Here is a 22,508-nt window from a genome sequence, read left to right on the forward strand (position 1 = left end):
AAACTGTTAAACTGAAAATTAAATCAGATTAATCTCCCTATTTCGAGGGTTTGATTGAATGATAGTTTAAAGACTACAACTTGGTCTAACATATGATGCAAATAATAAAACAGGATTAATCCGGTGTTAAAGTTTAAACAATTGTTATCCTTACAGTACAAGTGGCCATTAAAGTTTTTTTTTGTTTGTCACTGTCTCATAAGTTCTCGTATTTTCTATGAAAAAAAAACTTTTTCCATATCATCGCACACATCCGTAAACGAAGTAAGCGTCATCAATTCAGGTATTCACCGAAAGTACACCTGTCAATAGGAATACGTTCGGTGGTCATAACTCTTTGTCGAAAACTAGAAATGCAATAAATTCAATCATATTTCCCTATTACACGAGTCGTACACAGTTTATTTTAGTCATTTATCTGAATTTTTTGCCAATATTCTCTTATGATATCTCTTTTATCTTTCGCAAATACCAACTAAGATGCGTAGTTTTTTTCTACTTTTCTACGTTTTGTTCGGAGAAAGAAATAATGTCTGCCTTCGAAATCATAAACTCACAATAGCCTTGTAATGTCACCGTCTGTTGATTTTTTCATTCGCGGTTTTTATCCATTACAAAAATGGTTGCAACATCAAAATCAATAGGACAAAGACGGGTGAGAGTTACCCTCGAGTAAAAATACAAACATGATTTCTATAAAGACCTTAAGTCATGAGGCAAATTTTTCTTTGTTAGAATGTAAACTAATATTCTCAAAAAAAGAGCTCACGCTATAGCACATGAAAGAACTGAATTAATATATTTTTTAAATACAGGAATCTGTTCTATTCTATTTATTCTGAACCCCAAATAAATAGGAAACACGAGTTTACAAGGAAACTATTATACAACATTTTCTTAAAATAAAATTGAAAGAGAAAAATGGAATTTTCGTTGAGCACTATAATAAGTTTAGTTAAAAAGATATTTGAAAAACTTACCAGCGAATATAAAGAATAATATCACCACAAACTTACTAAAATTTACTTTGATTTGAACACTTTGAAGTGTAGAGGACGATTTTGAATACATTCCGAGGTTTTATTGAATTTCTCGAATGGAGTGGGAGGTCGATAACAAATTAATTGCTCAAAAAATTAGAATGTTGGACTAAATAAATTGTTAATTTAAGAATAAAAATCTACCTGTTTCTACTAAGGTTTTTTAACATAGTACATAATAACACAAAAATTCTATTTATTCCATAATATGGTCCGAATTGTATATTTTATTTTAAATATTTTTTATTTGTTAAATGCACTGTTGTGTGAGTAATAAAGTAATTTGACGTCAACTGACAGCAAAAATAGTACGTAGTACGTTGATCTATAATACTTTCAGTTTTTAAGAGTGAATTTGATTGATATAGTTCTCTATTAGAAATTATTAGCTATTCATTAAAAATGGCAATATCTAAAGCTAATTCTTCAAACACAAACGAAATACCTAATTATTCGGTAGTATTTTTTCATTCTTCTCATTTACATTTTATCATTGAAATACCTGTAAATACACCGTGATTAAATTTATGAATAAATAAAATAGGGCAGAATGATTGATTATGTCTGGTTTAACATTCATATTATACACAGAAGTTACTTTTCTCTTTCCGACTGTGAAAATGAATTGTTTTATAACTTCTCCTAAGTAGTGCTAATTTTTCAGCCAAGACAAATATCAATTTAAATTCAGCCTTATAAAAACATATCTCCTTATTGTTACGCAGCTAAAATTGTGTTTGTACGAGGAGTATTCCTAAATTTATGTCAAATATCCATAAGTATTAAGAGAACCGAAAAAGGAATACAGAACATTCTTAAGTATTATAATTATAGAGAGGTAGTCGAAACATCAGTTACAACAAGAACTAACAAATAACTCTACACACAAAAATTTTAGTTCAGCCTCAGTCTTCAATTGCAAGTAATGGTGTAATGGTAGTGTAAACAGTATGGTCAGTATGAATGTATCAAGTAATCAATTTGGTAGACACAAGAAAATTCACCATGTTTCTACCTAGATATTCGTTTTAGATGATATTTGCTTAGGTAAAATCACATCACATCACATCAATCACATCACCATTGACGTCGTTGAATCTGTAAAATACTTAGGGTTTCTTGCGGATAATTCGTTAAAATGGGAGTTACATATTGCCACCTAATTTAAAAAATTAAGTTCCTCCTTTTTTTACGCTGAGATCAGTTTCCAAAGAACTGGACTTATCCACATCATGAGCAGTCTCCGATATGCCCTTCCCTTTTTTAGTACGTGTGGTGCGACTCAATTTGAGCGAGTCATCAAACTACAAAGGAAAGTTGTCAGATATTTACTGGGACCAAACAGCAGGGCTTACTGCAGGGACTTTTTCAAAAGATTATAAATTCTGACTCTTCTTTCCTTAATCATGTTTGAATCCGTTTGCCTAATTCATAAGCACGCTTCCCCAATTTCAGGAAAGTCGTTACACTGCTATCCACTTAGGAACGTGGAGCACGACCTCTTACTACCTACTTTGAGGGCTCATCATTTCACATTGCAAAGAAATGCACAATCACTTGCCAATTGAAATCAAATCGATAACATCTTTTCCTGCATTCCGCAATAATTTGTGGGGATATTTGCTGGGCGTACTTATTTACTAATTATTGCCTATAAGCTTGTTACTCATTGTGGTTTTCTTCTGTATATTGAAATTTTGTTTTATTTATATCTTTATTTAATTATTTTTATATAAGTTTTCAGTTTTTACAAGCTTTTGTCTACAAATTACTAATTTAATTTCTTGCTTTTCAACAGACCAAATAAAAATAAGAAATAACACTCTATTAGGATAACCACACAAGGATGGAGAATGAAAAACAAACAACAGATGAAGTAATTTATGAATAATTGTTGTGGAAAAACTGGAACCAAACAGATGGTTTGTCAACCTCAGGTGATATAGATATGCATTCACCAACTTTCATAAATAGTTGTTTGGGATTAATGGATACCCTGACAAGCACGAAAGCGAAATTATTAAGATTTATCTTCTCCATTCATAGAAAGATATATGGAACGATCTCTTTACCGAGATATTAAGCTAATATCTGAAATGGTTCTTTGCGAATTTCGGTATTACAGTGACATTTGTTCTAAAATTTATCTCATTTCAATTCCTTATTCCATCAATACAAATTATATCAATAAGACACATTTGCAAAAGTTTTATGGAAATAATTCAGTTGCCTCTTCAAAAAAAGAGTATTTAATAATTACTTCAACAACTAGTAATTGAATGAGAAATTTCATTAAATTCTAATTTTGTTTCATTTCGATCAATCTAACGGATTAGAGAGTTCAATTTTTTAATCCATTGAAGATAATTTATAATAATGCAGTGAAATAAATGCTGGAAAACAGAAATTTTCAACAATATACTTCGTTTCTGAAACCATACTATTGGAAACAACAAATGAAATGTGAAAAACTCATGAAATCATAGAGACCAGAAAATCATACACTACTAAAAACTATTTATTGTCATATTTTTTAAAAGTCTACTATTTTTATGGTGAAGACAAGGGTCAGAAATAAAAATTTTGGAAAATGTTGGTTCTTTTTACTCTACTATCTGGTTTGGAATAAAAAATTTACTTTGTTTCATCCCATTGAGAACAAAGAATGACTAAAGATTCTTTGAATTGTAATGAGACGATTGAATGAAGCATGATTGAATGAAATGGAGTTGGTTTCCAAAGTAATAGGGTATTAAATGGTAGAGGAAATAAGGCACAAAATTTCTAAGCAGTGATCATTCTATTCGGGAAAATTTGTGAGAGAGAATTATGAGTAAGAAATGAAAATTGCATTTGTATAGGGGATAAATGCAATTTGAGAAGTGTATTTTTTTTGGTGAAATGAAAAATTTATCGGAAAATATCTATTGTTAAAATTAGATCATTCAATAAATAATTTAATTTTTCATTCAATTTTACATCGCTAAGTACAAATATAATACATCATCAACTTGTAAACTTTTGATATTTTATAATACACAAAATGCTTATGTTAGTGGTAAATGGTATTTATAACTTTTTACAATTCGAAAAGGAGTGTAGAATTCTCAAAATTGCATCAAATAAGTGTCTTGTTATTTTCATTAAAATAGCTGGAAAACAAATTAATTCATGAGTACAGGAGTTTGTTATAAATTTGATTGAATATTTTTAAATGGAAAGAAACAACGGCGAACGTTTTCAGTTAAAATCTATTTAAGGACATTTCTATATATATTATATATTTCAGAGAGTGGCAATTGCGCTGAAAATATCAGGAAAAGCGGTATACTTTGTCGAAAAAAGATAGGAAAATAATCAAAATCTCCCAAAACCATTTAGTCGGACATCTCGATTAAAACTAAAAACAGAGGATGTACCAGACGGAACCAAAATGGCAGTAAGGAATATCTTAAAATAAACTTTAGGAAAATTAGGATTTCATATCATAGTGCATGTAGAATTATTTATATATTGTGATTTTTCATCACTTGCTCATAGTATATTATCTGAAATTCTTAGAAAATTAGTGATTTAAAGTGAGTCTAGGTTTTAAACTTTTTATTTTCCAGAAATACATGTGAAAACCATAAATGAAATAATACTGAAGAATACGGAAATTCTTTGTATTGGAAGTACCTCTCAAGACTTGAACTATTACAAAATGCTAAAATAAAGCGAATAGGAAATGTATATGTCATTGATGAATTCTTCCGGAAACATAATCAAGAATTCTTAAGGCTACTTCCCCAGTCTTTCAAATTTAATGCTATTGAACTTATTTGGGCCAACTGCAAGATATGTTATGATAAGTATATTGGTAGATGGTGATGAAAGGGTCTTGAATATATGGAAAAAAGTGTAGTGCAAATGTGTAGGATAATTGTGTTAACACACCAACAAAATAATTCGAGATTGGTTTACGCAATCTATCAACTTGTGTTGTTGTTGTTAAATATGATGTTGCTTACTCACAAAACAAAGTTTTCCTGAAAAACTGGCTATTTATAAGGTTTGAATTTGATATTGACAGACACACACAGTTATGGTACAGTCTGTTAATCAATTTAAAGCTTTCTGATAAACTATATTTTTTGTTTTGTTTTATAGTGCGCAAATAAACAAAGATGACGGTTTTCTGACGCTCAAACACGCGACATATACTTGTCCATGCGCGAAACAGGGAAACTTCAAGTTGATTTCACAAACTCCCAACGACTGGACTAGAGCTTTATTGTAAGCGTTTAAAATCGAATGGTAAATCCGTTGGAGTCATCGGTATACGCGGGATCAAGACATTCTCTCCTTTGTATTTTCTTGATTTGTCTCTCTCTGGTAGTCAGTACGGTTAGTACGTGAGGTAGCTCTTCGCACATATGATTGACTGCGACGACCTAAATCAGGTTGACTTATCCTAGGCATCTTCAATTGTGATTGATCAAAGTGAGAAAAGTTCTAGCGCACTTAGCAGTAAAGTGTCACTATCACCAAAGATCAACAAAAAAGAACACATAACTTGAAATGTCACTATCATCGAGGTAAAGAAAGTTCTCGCGCTCGTAGTGGTAATCCTCACACTTTGTCTGAGGTGGTAAATGAGGTGTGCAAAATGTATCAAAATGAAGTATTTCTACTGTACCCCTCTGAAATAATTTCGAAAATTAATATTCCGAAAATGTATTCCGCCGTTCTTCAAAGAGAAAAATAGCTACTTTCCTGGCTAATACCTCTTTTGTCGATATTAACATCCCCAATGGCTAGCCATTGCAAGGAGAAGGTGTAACTACTAGTTTCGACGTTATTACGTCTCATTAGAACAGTGTAACATCCCTCGTTCGGGCTTGAGACCCGAACTGAAGACAACGTCAAAGAGCGTCGTATTTGATACATGTAGTTAAGCATTTTCCGGCGAATGCTAAGTGGCGTTATCCTCACTTCCAACTGGGAACCATTGGTCGCCGATAAAATAGATTTCGATGGTGAATGAGGTGTGCAAAGTATATCAAAATAGAGGATTTCTACTATTCACCTCCGAAATAATTTCGAAAATGTATTCTGCTCTTCTTCAAAGGGGAAAACAACTACTTTTCTCGAAGAATATTGAATTAAAACAATTATATAGATAGATAGATAGATATTGTGCCAGTAATAATAAATACTAGTCAGGAAACCTCAGATTCCAAACCGGATGAACTCTAAAGAGAGATTTTCTGCTGCAACTCCACAGTCTTTAGTCAAATATTCTGCTTTCAACGTTACACGAGTGTGAATCTACTAACGATATAAACTAGTTTATAAAGTGTAATTTTAATTTAGCCTAGAGAACACTCGGTTGATAGACTAAATATTATGTTATTTTTGTGAATTACATATATATGTACCTACTTATATAAAATCTAGTCATAGTGCAAAAAAATCAGCTCTATTCACACTATATATCAATATTTTTATCAAAAGTGTTTTGCCAGAAAAAGGTTAAAAGTCAAATTTAATTTTCAATTACCAATTCGTAGGACCACCTTTGGAATATTCGTCGTAACGATTATTTCTACTAATTACACAAAAAATTGTATTTGATTGAGATTCATTACTTTCACATCAGTATCAAAATGACTGATTTTTTGATACTTGTTATGGTAGTGCATGCCGTAATGGGCAGTTAAAATTATGAATAACCGATTTTCCTTTTTCTATTACGTACGTAATGAATTCATCTACATTTTTCCCTAGCAAATGATTTAGTTAACCCTACTTTTGTTATGTAAATTTAAAAGCATATTGACTGGAAGCGTATGGTACAAAAATATAACCATAAATTATACTACGTAGACAAAACTATCTCACCATCCCACACACATTTTCCTTCACAAGACTGTGTTTGAAAGATAATGTCCTTATAAATCTCGCTGATGTTGTATTAACTTAAACTGGACTAACTTTATTTCCAAAGTAGTTGCTTCAGTTTCTTGGTCCATATCTAGGGTCATCCGGAAAGTTTTAAGTGGACTTAAACTTTTCAAAATAGAATGATAGATGGGCGGTTTAAATGTGAATTACAAAAAAAAAACAAAAATTAAAGTTTTCATCTCCTTTATGAGTTTGTCTGATTATTTTTGCAAGATTTTCTTTTCTCTATGGACTGATACGAGGGTATTTCAATACAGACATCTTTTTTATTTTTCAATATACTCTCTATTAGGGTTAGTACATTTATCCCATCATTGTTCTTTCGTTTTAGCAATACATCTGGAGAGAAAGATTGTTCAGCCTATGCAGAAGACTGATTTTCCGCACATGTGACTTTATTAACGAAAGAAAATCGGTCACCATCCAAGTGGCTAAGTTTTGCGAAGTAGCGATAATCGCTATAGACCAAAACTGTTTTTTAAAAATGATTTTTGAAGTGATAATTCTTATTTCGTGAATATAGCCTTTGTTGTGTCTACACAGATTTTGCGCGTTCTCCGGCTCTTTGTCCTGAGCCAAAAAAACCGATAAACAGTAATTAATAAAGTACACACCCGCTTAAAATATGATGGTATCGATATTGTGGGTGTTTCACACGCATTTTCATCTGAATACGACTGTAAACCGTATGTTAAACTGCAGATTCTTTCATTTATCCATTGAACCATTTTGAATTGGTGTTAGAGTGAACTCTTTTCATTTAATCTATACACGTTCCTCTACACGATTCATTTTGTTACTTAGAAGTGAGTCTCTCGAATTCAGACTTCTTCTAGGATGGCAACTAAGTACTTTCGTTTTTTTACTGATAGAGAGCGTTAAAGTCACTATTGGAGAGGATCATTATATAACTGTTCGACAGGTTAAAAAGAGGGGCTACATGTATCGCACACAACAATTAAAAAGTACTCAAAATGTCTTGGGCTAGTTAAGAAGCTTGATATTTGGGTACCTAACAAATTGAAATAAATTCATTTAACGAAAAGAATGAACATTTGCGATATGCTGCTTAAACTGTTCTGTGTAATAACATAGTGTGAAAACGATCATGGGGTAAACACAATGAACCAGCATAAACCACATCGAAAGCTGAAAAACAACAAAAAAGCTCATGCTGTCAGTTTGGTGGGATTACACAGATATTGTGTTTTTTGAGCCCGCTCCAAGGAACCAAATGATTAATTCTGATATTTACTCTAAACTATTAATGAAGATGGATGAAGCAATCAATTAAGAGAATATCGGAAAGGTTTATTGTTCCACCATGATAATGCAAGGGTTCACACATCATTAGTAATTCGTGGGAAACTATTGCAGTTTGGCTGGGAAGTGATGTCACATCCTCCATACAGCCCTGATCTGGTGCCATCTGATTACCATTTATTTAGAAGTTTGCAGAATTCTTTGAATAGTCAAACTTTCAAAAATGATAAGGACTAGAAATTCTATCAACGCGGAATTATGAAGTTGTTTTATTTTATAATATAAAAACGAAATTACTTTTTTACCAACTCATAGATTCTAATGTGGTTTCGATATGAAGAACACATGAGAAAACAATTATTAACTTCTTTAAGATTGGGTTTCAATATAAATTACATTTCCAACCACATATTATACGATTTATACATGCAAATATTCAAATTTAACATCATAACAAAATTTCAAGTAACTATATTATATTTTTACCTGTCTCAGTTTGGCTGGTACTGGTTCAGATGAAAATCCTTGTTGGAACCACCCCGTGAAAGAACCCACAGCTAAAGCACCGGCTAACACCAACAAAGTGAAGCACAGAGCGACTAGAAGTCTGCTCTGACTAGAAAGCACCATCGCCATATTGTCGAATCGATTACATTACAACACAATGGCAACTCGTATAGTATTGGTACGGCAAAACATCTTGAAGAGCTTTGATGATTTGATTGAGTTAGGATTAAAGGCTTTTAAAGATCAGTACTTACGGGCAAAGTTGGTATTTTTTAATCTAAAAATTATCATCTAATCTTACTGAATACACTGTTTACACCACCACTACACCAACACTCACAATTACACTGTCTGACACGCGTTTTGATAACCAAGTTATCGTCCTCAGAGACTGAAATGAACTGTTTACCTTCAGTTTCTGTGGACGATAACTTGGTTATCGAAACGTGCGCCAGACAGTTTAATTGTGAGTGTTGGTGTAGTGGTAGTGTGAACAGTGTATTCAGTATGAATATCGCAAACGGTTCCAGAAATTCCAACTTAATTATCATATAATCTATGTGTGGGTAATTAGATAGCTTAGCAAATATAATGGAAATAATAATATAATATAATATATCAAGTAATGAGATATTATTCGACAAGAGTATAACATCTATGTAGGTAAAAATAATTGAGCACGTGTTTAATACTATACTTCATTTACAAATATATATACAATGCGGTCTATATGTATGGAATAATTTTATTTTACCGTTTTTATGTATTGTGTGAAAAAACCTGAAACAAGTCGATTTCTATTTTTTAATTGACAATTTACAGTATGAAAATATTATTCCCTCCTGCACCCTCTCTGAATTATAGGCGCCCCCTTTTAAATTAGATAGGGGGTCGTGTCGTACCTCGTTGCAAAGGGATTTTAATCCTCTGTTCAGCAATATAAAGTTGTAAGGATGTAAAATTTTGATAATGTCTCCATCACAAAACTTAACGTAGAATGAAGTTTATATGTTTCATTGTACAGTGAAATGTGATCTAATACTGCATTGAATGAAAATACTGTTTGGCGTTTGATGAAGAGATTTCTTACAACAGGAAGTTATTACTCAATAATAGGAGAGACAGAGAAGCTTGTGATGGAACTAGCGCCTGTACTTAAATTGCTTCAATAGATGCTGATCCCAAGAAATCAATCAAACATCGATGCGTAATTACAAACAAAAGTACATATTTAAAAAGAATTTATAAAGCATATAAGGTATCCTCACAAAGTCAAAATTTGTCACAATTCATAAAAAAACAAAGAGGTCTCAGATTTGTTTTTCTTTGGAGGAACTAATTTTGATCTATTTCTTTATATACCTTGTTCGGTCTTCCTAACGTTGGCGATTGTTTGGGAGTTGTACGGAATGGTTTAGAGGGTTGCTGACAGCTCTCAGCATATAGAGGTAATAGGTTGAAAATGGATTCGCACACGTGAGATGACAGCTGTCAGTAACTCACACATTAGATACTGAGATAATTTGACAACTGAGCGATATTTGAAACGTATAAAACCTGACGAGTGACCAAAAGCCAAACCATATATCAAATGCATTTCTGATTATTTACTTAAGGTAAATTCTACCATATTGAAACTTTGAATGCGATGTGATAATCATTGGTGACAGATTTCGAAAAGATTGACACCAAACTGACATTAACAAATTCAGTTGCTCGAGATTTTTAATTGAATATCACGTAGTAGCTTATTTGACAGTAACCTACTAGATGAAAAATTACTATTGATCTCTTTCAAGTTTCTCCTTATGACGGTAATATGATCTTTGATATGTATATAGTACAAATGTATTTATTTATACATTAGTTCTCCATGAAATGTTTGATTGTGTTCCAATATCTCCTGTGTGTATTTTTAATAAATAATTACAATTTGTGATAATTTCGTTCAGAATGTCTCTTTATGGTGAACCGTTTCCTTGGCATGTACAACGATCTAAAAATCTACATATCCCGTGAGCCATAAATTCCATGAGTTGAACAAAGGTACCTTTTTGTTAGAAAATAGATGGAAGGATTCATTTTTACTATCTTTAGATTGTACAAATTCTTCCTGTAAAATTTACGGACTGTTAACCATTGGGCATGAGCCGCCCCTGGTTCTCAGATACTAGTGCAGAATTATTTATTCGGGCAAACACTACATGGACATCCGTAACCATCCATTTAAAATTCATAATGTTAGAATGTATAATTTAGAAAATATATTTAAATATAAGTTCTAGTTTATAAATTTCAAGGGCCTATTACTTAGAAACAAGGAGTCATATAATAATTTTTTTTATTGAACAATTTATTTTCACGACATCTACTCACTCCTGAATTTTCTTTAACTCCCCGTGAACTAGATTTTTGAAAGTGGGCAAATGTGATCTTAATAATTCGGCATTTTACCAGCGAACAAAGCTATTGTTGACGTCTTGAAGTCCCGCCAATCCAATTTCTAGAACATTAGTCAAATTTATCACAACAATATCTGTACCCTTGGACAATATCTGTACCCTTGGTTGTACCATGGAAAGAAATAAGCATCTCTTCCAATACACTGATTCACGTCAATTATTTTGTCACGATTCAAAGTGATTTTGATGTAATTGAAATAAGTTCAATTTTTATCAGCTTTTGTATATCAAATTTTGTGAATTAAAGGCGCTTTTCGATTATTTCTAGTTATGATTTGACAATTTCAATCCTCATAACACATTTAACTCTGTTAAACTACAGAGAAAATCAATATTCATCCAATTTCGAGGATTTGAGGATCGGACTACGAAGGCTGTCATGGTTACATCAGCTGTAAAATGTTTTAGTAATCGGCTTTACTTGGTCAATCTTTCACCGGATGGTCCGAAATTCTCGAAAAGCCACTAAACGTATTCAGAGTGTAAAAAAACGAATATTAACTTTCAAAGTTATGAAACGAGTTAACAAAGTTCAAGCCATTTCGTTTTGAATGATACTATTAAATCCAAAGTGAAGAAATTAAATGAATGACAATTTTTAAGAACCGTTGCTGTTGATGTAAATGTTAATGAATGAGAATTAAAAAAGATACAGAAACCATAGTCTAAGTTCAAGTAATAAAATGAATCCTGGTAAATAACAATGAGAATTTATCTTGTGTTATCTGTGAATAATTTTTTCCAATTCAAAACCCAGAATGGGCATTTTAAAAGACATTTTTTCTTATTCCACCAGTGACTATCTTTATAGGGTATACCAAAAGCTAAGTAAACATGTACGTTGAAAAATATTGGTAATATTATTCTAAAAACTGTTTTTGCGATTTTTTCTCAATTTTTTAAGTTATACAGAGTGATAATAAACTTCTATAATCAGCACCATTACAGAACTCATAAGCAAAAACTATGTCGGCATATTCTGTGGTCGAAAACCGATAAGGAATTTTTAATGGAAGTAAAAAAACCTTTCTCTCTCTCAAAGGGTATATAATATCAAAAAACGTCAAACCATCAACGCCAATGATGACTTTAAAAGTTTCTAGAGCTGCTAATTATTTTTATTTGGTACAGTTGATACGATTTGGAGATGTCTGTTTTGAATTAGAAATTGAGATCATAGCACAAGAAAATTTCTTTGAAGCCTATCAACATGGTTGAAAACTTTGTTTCCAGACATTTGATAGAAAAGAGATGGACTTGTTGAATAAATGTTTGGGTTTTGCTGTTTCGGGCAAAAGCGATCTTGGTGAATCGATTGGATATATTCGAAGTTCCTTTATCATGTCGATAGGAATAGGAATAACACCAACGGCTCCAAAAATTGGGCTATCCTGACCTATACCTTACCAGGTTTCGGAATCACCTGATAAAATGACAAAGACAAAGAACTTTGGGTGGACGCTATAATAAATGCCTCAATATTAGTGGAAGGTGATGGAAAGTAGATTTCCATTTCATACAAATATTTTTTTTCATTTCAAAGCATGTCTCGTATATTTCATTCGACTTTTTCACATTCTGTACAGATTAAAGGTCACATATTTCCATAGACATGTCTTATTTTATCAATCAAGTAGATCATTCTTTTCCTATCAACTCGCTTCTCATCTGTGAATTTATGATGTTCAGAATTCTCGTATTAAGACAAGCTTACGGAGATATTTCGGAAAACGTAACTTTATTATTATTTGTGTAGGTGGAAACGTATTCAAATTCATGACAATGGTTTATTTCTGAATATATACGCTGCTGGTAAGGAATTTCTAAGTTTAATTCCATAGAGAGAGAATCAACAAAACCCGCACAAAGTATGAGGTTATCTCACAAATTGGAAACATACTTAAATTAAAAGCACACAAGAAAAATGTTTTCGGAACAGTATGTTAAATAAGGAACCAAGTTACCGCTTTGTAACTAGGCATATGTATGTAGTAGAATCAATATATTTGCAGAAGACAAATTGATCACCATTTATTGCCTAAGAAATTGTTTCCTTGACAATGAATAGTCGTGAATTAGAATAACAATAAGAAATTTATTACTGTTCATTGATCTTAAAATTGATATTTATACGAGTTCTATTTCATTGATATCGATCCAACTGGCAAAACCATTTTTTTAAGCAATTCAATTCCAATGGAAACTTATAATTTTTGGGACATTTTTAAAATATTTAAAAATCATCAAAACCGCTTCGAATTCACCACTGTAATAAATAGCTTTATCGACTAATTACTACTTCTACAGGGGTTGTCTGAAAAGTTAGACTATTAGACAATCATTATTTCCAAAAAAGTTACGAAATCAAAGCCTAAGAAGACCAGGGGCTGTTCATGCTAATGGTTAACCATCCGTAACTTTTACCGGGTCAACTTAAAGATAACAAAAATGACTTTTTAGAGATATTTAGATCATTGTACATGCCAAGGAAACCGTGCGTCATGAAGAGACATTCTGGAGAAAATTGTCATAAATTGTAATTATTTGTTGAAAATAATCACACGAAGTATTGGAACACAATCATACATTTCTAGCTGAATCTAGTACTGTCTTATATCGTGTTTCTTACATAGGGAAAAAATTGAAATAAACAAAAATCTTGTTGATTAGCCTGGAATAAAAACAAAAAAACTCCCTCGATATCGGCACCTTGCTGCATACATACTCAACGGAATCTACGAAGGATTTATCTTTAAACTTGGAAGAGCATTCCAAGATTCTGCTTTATAGCGTCATAGAGGAAGTTTATTTTATCGATCATCATGTTTCCTTGGTACATGTACCAAGAGATATGCCCAAAAAAGTAATTCACTGTATTTAATTCAGGTGAACGTGGTGGCCATGCAAACGGACCTCCCCGACCAATCCACTTATTAAGTAAAACGTTATTGAGACGATTTTTTATTTTTACATCATTCAGGAAGTGGAGAGGGGCTCCTTCGTGCAAGAACTGCATATGTTCTCGATTGTTTAGAGGAATATCACATAAAATGGGTAGGAAATAAATTTGGAGGCATTCTAAGTATCTATGACCATTATAAAAAAATATAGACCTTCTAAATTAGTACCCACTATTACTGCCCTCATATTAACAGAAAATCGATGTTGATTGCTTGTTTAGATTGTACCTTGAGGATTTTCATCTGCCCACAAATGTAAATGATGGGAATTAATGAAAATGTCTCGTGTGGAATCAGATGCATCATGCATAAGTTGTAGGCTAACCATCAAAATTTTTCTACATTTCAATTTTTTTCTTATGAAAGTAACACAATGTACGACAGTATGCAGTTCAATTGAGTGTGTTTTAATACTTCCTGTAAGTATTTACAATGAATAATTACAATTTACGATAATTTTCTCCAAAATATCTATTGGCAAGAGCAGTGCTGCATTCTACTTTAAAAGCACTAACTTATTGAACTGCCTCCGTAATATTCATATAATTTATATTAATTTTGTCATCCGTGGGGTAAATTGAAACTATAGAGCTTGCAATTCGTTAACATAATATATCTCTTTATTATATGTTCACATAATCAATGCAAATGAAGCAATCTAATAATATAGTATGCAACAGCCATAATTACATATTTTTCTTTGATGAGAATTCTGTGTGTGTGTGTGTGTGTGTAATTAAAACCCGAAAACAACAAACACGTATTTTCCTAATTAAATATATTTCAAAATACAACATCGCAATTCGAAAATTCCATTAAATTTGTATTATGCTAAATAAATGACAAGTATAGTTAGGATCAGATAGTAAATTCCATAATTTGGTGTTATTTTAACGAATTATGTATGTCCAATATACACAGAGCAGTTTGTAAAATATCACAGTTGTTTATATTGTTTATTTCTCTTCAAAATCAGATTTATATTTGCAAATCTACTAATACGAAGGCGAAACAATAAAACTGATAATCCGTACGAAATAAATTCCATACCATGAAATATTTTTTTTTTATTTTCAACATAGTGTCGTCCTTTTAAGCCTATAAGCTTTTTCAGAGGTGATCCAATCTTCTTAACTTAAATATTAATTCTTATACATTCGACCTTATACATCAAAATTCATTTTACTTTAAAACAAATTTATTTTATGTAACTAACGTATTACCGCTAATATGTACTTGAAGTAAAACTGCAAAAATAATAGTAGGTAATTCGTTCAGCGGGTAAATTGTGGATGTAGGATTGCATTCTGTCACCTCTCCTATTCAACATTTATCCCGATTGAATATTTAGAAAAGCACTTGCAGAACTATCAGATAACATAAAAATCAACAGAGAAGCAAACAACATTAGATTCATCTACGACACAGTAACCACAATAAACGTGAAATGGAACTAGGCATCAGAAATACGAGCACGAGCTCGGGCCGCGTTCAACAACATGAAGAAACTAAATACCAGCAAATATATTTCTTTACAACTAAAATCAAGGCTAGTCAGGTGCTACATATTTTCTGATTTGTTCTATGGTGTAGAGCACAGCCGAGGCTACTTTCAAAAGTTTGGAATCTGTCGAAAAAAAACGGGAACTGGAGTATTTTGGCTACATACTAAGACACGAAAAATAGGTACCGTCGTTTGCAGTTGGTTGTCCAAGACAAAATGGATGGTAAAGAGGCAACAGGGATGGCATTCATGTTTGCACAATCTATGTCAGTGGTTTGGAGTGTCAATTGTTGATCTATTCAAAAATGCAGTAAAGAAGAAGAGAATACCCTTAGTCCAACGTTCACAACCGATAAGGCAATCAGAGAAGAAGAACTAACATATTAAACATTATTTTATTGTATTGTTCATATTATAAATATCATTTTCCACTAATTTTAGCTGTAAACTTTTATTCTTGTTATGAGTATCATTTTAGAGAAATTGGAATGTCAAAACGGCCTATGACACTATGATTGAAATGATAATGAGTTGTTTGGAGGTGTTTTTTTTTAAAATGGTGACAGTTATTCTAATAATGTAATCCATAAAAATCATTGAACGTTCATTTTTGAAAAAATGTCAAACAGTTTATTGTATTTCACGTCTTTTGACAAAATTACGACGTCATCAATATTTTTTTGAATAGGAAGCTAGATTTCTCACACTATTTTTTTACAGGAATCGTTCAAACTAGACCCGCTTACTACTTGACTTCAGGGTAGGACTGATTCACATGATATATGATCATCTGCAAAGTTATAAGCGTCTTTTCATATCTAATTTGTTCCATTAAATCTTCTAAATTGTCTAGTCGGTTAACTTTGACCCGATTTTGGAATGTACCCACAAAAAACAAGGAGAGATCAGGTGGCTACTACATTGATCCATGTCCTCAAATCCACCTTCCTTGTAATTGGTTATCCATAAACCTTGGAACATTGAGATTATGTATTGATAAACCATATTATTTTAACTAAATACTGAGATCCAAGTTTTTTATATTATTTGTGTACGGAAATTCCACAATTAGGCACTGACTACGAACATGATCCCAATATACGCGAAATAAATAAAAACCAATTAATTTTCCCTCGATGATTCCAGTTCAAACACCAATTTTTTGGGGGCACTGGGTGTGTTTTATCTTAATCTAGTGGAAACTTTCCCGATTCCATTAGCGAAAATTGTGTCGATTTACAGTTCATTCAATTAAAACGTTGCCTTGTCTGAGAATACTATTAAAAAAGTTTGGATGATCATCACAATTCGTCATGAAGATTTTATAGCAAACGTTGGTCCGTATCACATTCTGAAAGTTCGTATGAGTGCAGATTTTCTCCCTTTAAAAACTTTATTATAAACAACTGATATTATGTTGTAAAATAATTTCTATAGTGGTTCCATGGGGATTAAAAAATATCTAGCTTTGAATCGTTGCTTATTTCCAGTCTTCCAAATTTTGGAGCATACCTGACGCTTCCCGTTTTATTAAATTTTGTAGAAAATCTGCTTATTGTTATTCTCTAGCAACTGAAGGTCTTTTAAAATGTATGTCGTGATATGAAGTACATGCTCCTTTATAAAGTCGAAGTCTATCGTTGTAACCTACCTCATAGAATTTCTATACTTCTTCTTTTGGTTGGACTGACATTAACAGATATTGTTACTAGGTAAGTTGAAGTTTCAATTTTATTTAGTTATGTCGCTTCTTCCTTAAGTGTTTTTGTATAGATCTATTTGTTCTTCAAGTTTTTTTTAATTTTCATTAAATGTAGATTTTCTGTAAAATCAAATTTCGAAATCAGAAGTTTTCAACTTATATTTTCGTCTTAATAACATCTAAAACATTGAATGTAGGTGTATTTATCGGTACCGTCATTAAAACAAGTTTAATTCGAACGATAACATTCATCAACTTTATTTTCACCACAAAAAAATTTCATAAAACAAATAAATTAATCATATCATTTCGGATTCTAAAAAAAATCTCTCGAAAACTCCTTTTATTTTTATTCAGCAAGTACTTTTTTTCTAAAAATAATTAAGCTGACGGTAATATAAAAAGTTTGTAGACTTTACTTTGAGAAAATACCATCAATCAATACGAAGCGTCCCACTACGTTGTTTGAATAGCCTACATGAAGTGAGTGACTGGAATACTGAATAGTCAGTTGAAATACCACCAGAGCTTCGAAAATAATTATACTAATAATTTTTCACGAGTAACGACACGTAATCTACCAACAATCACGAGACCATAGGTACAGTAGTTTTTTAAGGATCACCTCGAGTTACGAATGAAAAATAATAATCGATTATTTTTGATGGCTTGATTATATAAAGGATGAACGATATTGGTAGGATGTTCATTGATTAGAGAATCTGTTCAAGTTACTAGTAATTTGAATAACTTCTTGTAAGGTGCTTCCACATTTTGTCAAATAGCTTACCCACCTGAAGTGTTGCAATTGAAAAGTGTGTTAGTCTGGTTGCATTGGCTACGCCGCGAGTTGCTTCGACCGTTATATACGAGGATATATAGAGTGGTCAGTAATGTCGAATAGTAATTTCCAGTTATTGTTTTACTCTTATTCAAAAAATCAATCATGATTACTTCATGGAAATCCCAAAAAACTGAAGCAGCAGATTTTTGGACACGAAAATTCTTAGGTCTTGGAGAACCAGGGTGTCGCCATTCGATCGATTGTTGCTTTGTTTCTGGATCGTAGAAATGTACACAAGTCTCGTCCATAGTAACAATTCGGCTTAAGAAGTCTACATCGTTTTCAAATCGTGCACAGATCGACCGCGATGCTTCTACACTTGCACGCTTTTGGTCAAGATTCAAACATTTGGGGATCCGTTTTACAGCAATTTTTCTCATGTCCCAATTGACGTGAACTATATGATGAAAACGTTCGTATGAAATATTCAGAGCTTCAGATATCCGTTTTAGCCCAATTCGACGGTCTGATAAAATCATGTCATGAACTGCATCGATATTTTCGGGTACTGACACAGAAACTGGCCTTTCCGATCGGTCATCACCTTCAATGGAAAATTCACTCTTTTTAAGTTTTTATGTCACCCAGTTCATAATATCACATTATTCAAACTCATTACTAAACGGTAAGGTTTTGTAAGGTTTTTTAATGACAACATCATATTTTCCCCACGTTTCTCATGATATACCCCCAAAATGTAAGAAATGTCAAAACAACAGTCACTTGGAAATGAGCTAATTTGCGTAATCTACATATTTATCAGCTTTGTCATTAATTCCGAATACCTGAGTAAATAATTGTACAAACAAGTTTACTAAGGAAATTACTAGTAATCATTGAGTTGTATATTACAACTATGCATTTCAATTTAAAACTAAAGTTGTAGTTTTTAATGTAGAATAAATTGTTACTGTGTGAAATTTGGCCAGATCAGTATGCTAAGCATGGAATAAAAAAAAAAAATAAGAATTACCATAGATAATAACATCTCTAGGTGAACCTTCATCAAATATTTTCCAATTGTTTGATGTCATTGCACATTATTGTTGCAGAATGCAAATTCCTCAAAAACTTTTTTTATACTTTATTTATTGAAATTAATCAACCCATGTCTTATAATTACAGCGTTTATTCCTTTAGTTAAATAGCATTAAATTTCTTCTTCATTATTGCGAAAGTTCCCAGGAAGCCTGTTTTCAAGATCATAAACATGAATATTTGCGAAGAAAACATGATAATTAATTGACCTAGGCACACACCGTTATTTATCAATTTAAATCTTCTACGACACAAAATAAATTATTCCCATATCTTTTTCTACGTCCGTTGTAATATTCACTTTATATCATTCATTTGCATTCATAAAGATTGTAATTTCTAAATCGGTCAAAAGGCGTGAAAAAGGTACCGTAGCGGATCATTTTTTCATACTTAAACTTTCACGCGGTAAAAAAGTGCCGTCACGCGTCATTTTTGAACGCAATTATAAAATTGTTTTATCAAAATAGTGGGCAGTGGACGCTTTTGTTCCCATATCAATTCGTTTCTCACACTTTTATTTTTTGATATTCGTTTAAAAAAATCCGTTTTGTATCTAATTAAAAAGAGTGTTATTATTAGTGATGGGTAATGGAGTAATAGTGAAGGAAGTTTTAACTACACACCAGAAGATGTTGAATCATTAACTGCAGCGACCATGAATCTTCTTCCTGAGAAATCCAAAATCCAAAATGTGGAAGTCTTCTACACTTTGGTCGACTTATTCAAAACTGAAAGGCACCCTGATGGTGAGTAACGACGTAGACATCAGTAAATATTCAAAACTAATTGCATATTTAGAAAATAAATCATTTGCCTGTGAAGAAATTGATAAGTTAGTAAACATTTATGAAAAATATAAAAACCAACACCTTGTAAATGTCAAAACAGATCATTTCTTTTTGCAGTATAGAAATGGAAAATGCAAAAACCAAGTTGCGCATACATTTCGACGATCTTCGGCGTCTCTATTAGTGGATTCCAGTGGAGATATAATTCAAATAAAGATGAACGTTGGGTGAAAATCCAACACAATTGTAGAGGGTTTCGTAGGCGACTCAATAAAAAGCAAAATGTATTCCGCAGTGAAAGTTTTAACGGAAATAACTAGTTCAACTTGAAGCAACATTGTATGTAAATGTTCATGATCCTACCAACAATTCAATAAATACTAATACAACTATAAACGGTGTTATTTTCTTCGAACTCATTATATATTGCCAATTCCAATATCAATAATGCTGTAACTTCTTCTTCACTTCAAATTAATAATGCTGACAGTTGTACTTTTAATATTACTACTACAAAATGAAAATAAATAAGAGTTATGTCGAATTTTTTAAGTCTACGGACGTAGAAAAATTTTTGTATGAGACTCGTGAGTGAAATAACTTTTTTCACTTGTACGAATTGCCGTCAAATCGTCGTACTCGTAAAAAAGTATTATTTTACTCACTTGTTGCATAAATAACTATTTTTTACTTAGAAATACTATTGAGCTCTTGAAAAATTTCTGATTGAATATTTGAGAATATAAATTACGATTTTATGAGCGCAATAATGAGAAGAACAAGCTCAATAAGCAGAGTTTGGGTTAAAGGTCACTTTCATGTGACCATAATATCTCTATTAAGATACTGTAGATATATGGATACATGGATACAAGTAGTTTACTCTGTATTGGATTATAATTAGTTTGAATACGAATTCTCATCGTTTTTACAAAATACAGTCCACATCATCGAAAATAACTTGAGGGATCTACTGACAATACTCACATTTACTAATATAAAAGGAATAATTCAAATTGATTGGTTATTTTCACTTTCTTCATATCTCAGTCCTAACATTCTACGCTCCCAGATGTGTCCGTTAAATCGATGGATTAATACCTACTCGACAAGTTTTATACCGACTTCCTGTCTTCTTCCAATACTAATTGGAAACAATCGATTCGTTTTGCAATTCAGCGTTTATTTACTTCTGTAGTAAACTCATTGGAGAATTGCCTTGACGTTCTTTGATGTTAAACAGTTAGATGCAGCCGCTGGGTTTTTGCCACCCTATGTTAAGAGAATGTAGTGTATTTAATACCAAGATTCATCATTATTATCGACGAAAAATTCTAATAGGCATAACTCCACGACAGATATTTAGTAGAACTTTTTTTGTGAACCATCATGGGAGTTTTTATCATACATTTTCACAATCTAGCTGATTGTCAGACCTATAAAACATTTTCTGAATGCCAGATTTTGTCACCTCTATATACAAGACATTAAAAGATAAAATGAGCGCTCAGGAATACGAAATGGTCGGTTTAAAGTACGAACCACTAGCAAATTCTGTTGTGTGGAACAACTTCAGCCTCGTCCAAAGTCGGTAAAATGAGTTTTCAAACCCGAACGAAGACCATTCAAATTTTCAAAGATCCTATGGTACATACTCACGCTATTATTAATGCTGGTCTTATCTTTTTCACTGCATTGTACGAATTAACTGACAAGGAAAGCGCGTCCTTGAACAAATTGAAGTATAAACGCTACCTTACATCTGCATGCAAAACCAAAGCACATTTGACCGTTACTTCCTACCGAAACTGCAGCATAGCAGCATTCTTTGAGAGTTTACTTTCAAGTACAACAATGGCTTGGAAATGGAAAATATTCCATTTAATGGGGTTGTAAGAAAACCAAAGGATGTCTGTAACCAGTAACATCACTGTAACCATCATCACCAGTATTGAAACTTAAAGCTTGCAAATACATAAAGACTTGTCAGATTAACTGTGAACGTAGAAAATATGGCCTTAACTATTTCAGTATGTACCGGGGAACAGCTGCAATAATATGCCCAATACAAAAATTGAAAAAAAGCGGATGATGATCCCGATTTACTTGAAGGTAATTGTGCATAGAAAATTTTATCTTTACATTATTTATTTACTCACTATTTATGTCTGTTTTAAAATATGTTCTTACTACTTTTATATTTATTCAATATGTTTAAAAGTGTTTTAAAGAGTCGTACAGTGTATAAGTGAATAGATAGGTACTTATAAATACTTATAGATACTTATAAATGGATTTCTACTCAATGAATTGTGAGTATTTTGAAATTGAGTTGATGCTGCCATGCTAAAATGCTTTAAATCGGTGCCTAAGAGGGCTCGTAATATGTCATGAATACTGAATTGTACTGAAATTTGGCTATTTTTATTAATATGTCAAATAACATTCGCC

General features: G+C 32.1%; 1 protein-coding gene across 5 annotated transcripts in view; it reads right to left on the bottom strand.

The window, feature by feature from the left end:
* LOC130446818 (collagen alpha-1(XVIII) chain) overlaps positions 1 to 22,508 on the bottom strand; it is a 656,494-nt gene that overhangs the window by 239,607 nt on the left and 394,379 nt on the right. For 2 of the 5 annotated variants that reach the window (XM_056783298.1, XM_056783296.1), the window contains exon 2: positions 8,736 to 8,957. The exons of 1 other annotated variant lie outside the window; for it this stretch is intronic. In XM_056783298.1, the coding sequence (XP_056639276.1) occupies positions 8,736 to 8,885 (150 nt within the window). In that variant the 5' untranslated portion in view covers positions 8,886 to 8,957. Of the gene's footprint in view, positions 1 to 8,735; positions 9,034 to 22,508 lie in introns of all 5 variants that reach the window. 2 more of the 5 variants (XM_056783297.1, XM_056783295.1) reach the window with 1 other exon arrangement.

This window comes from Diorhabda sublineata, chromosome 7, assembly GCF_026230105.1.
Source record: "Diorhabda sublineata isolate icDioSubl1.1 chromosome 7, icDioSubl1.1, whole genome shotgun sequence".
NCBI classification, from domain to species: domain Eukaryota; kingdom Metazoa; phylum Arthropoda; class Insecta; order Coleoptera; family Chrysomelidae; genus Diorhabda; species Diorhabda sublineata.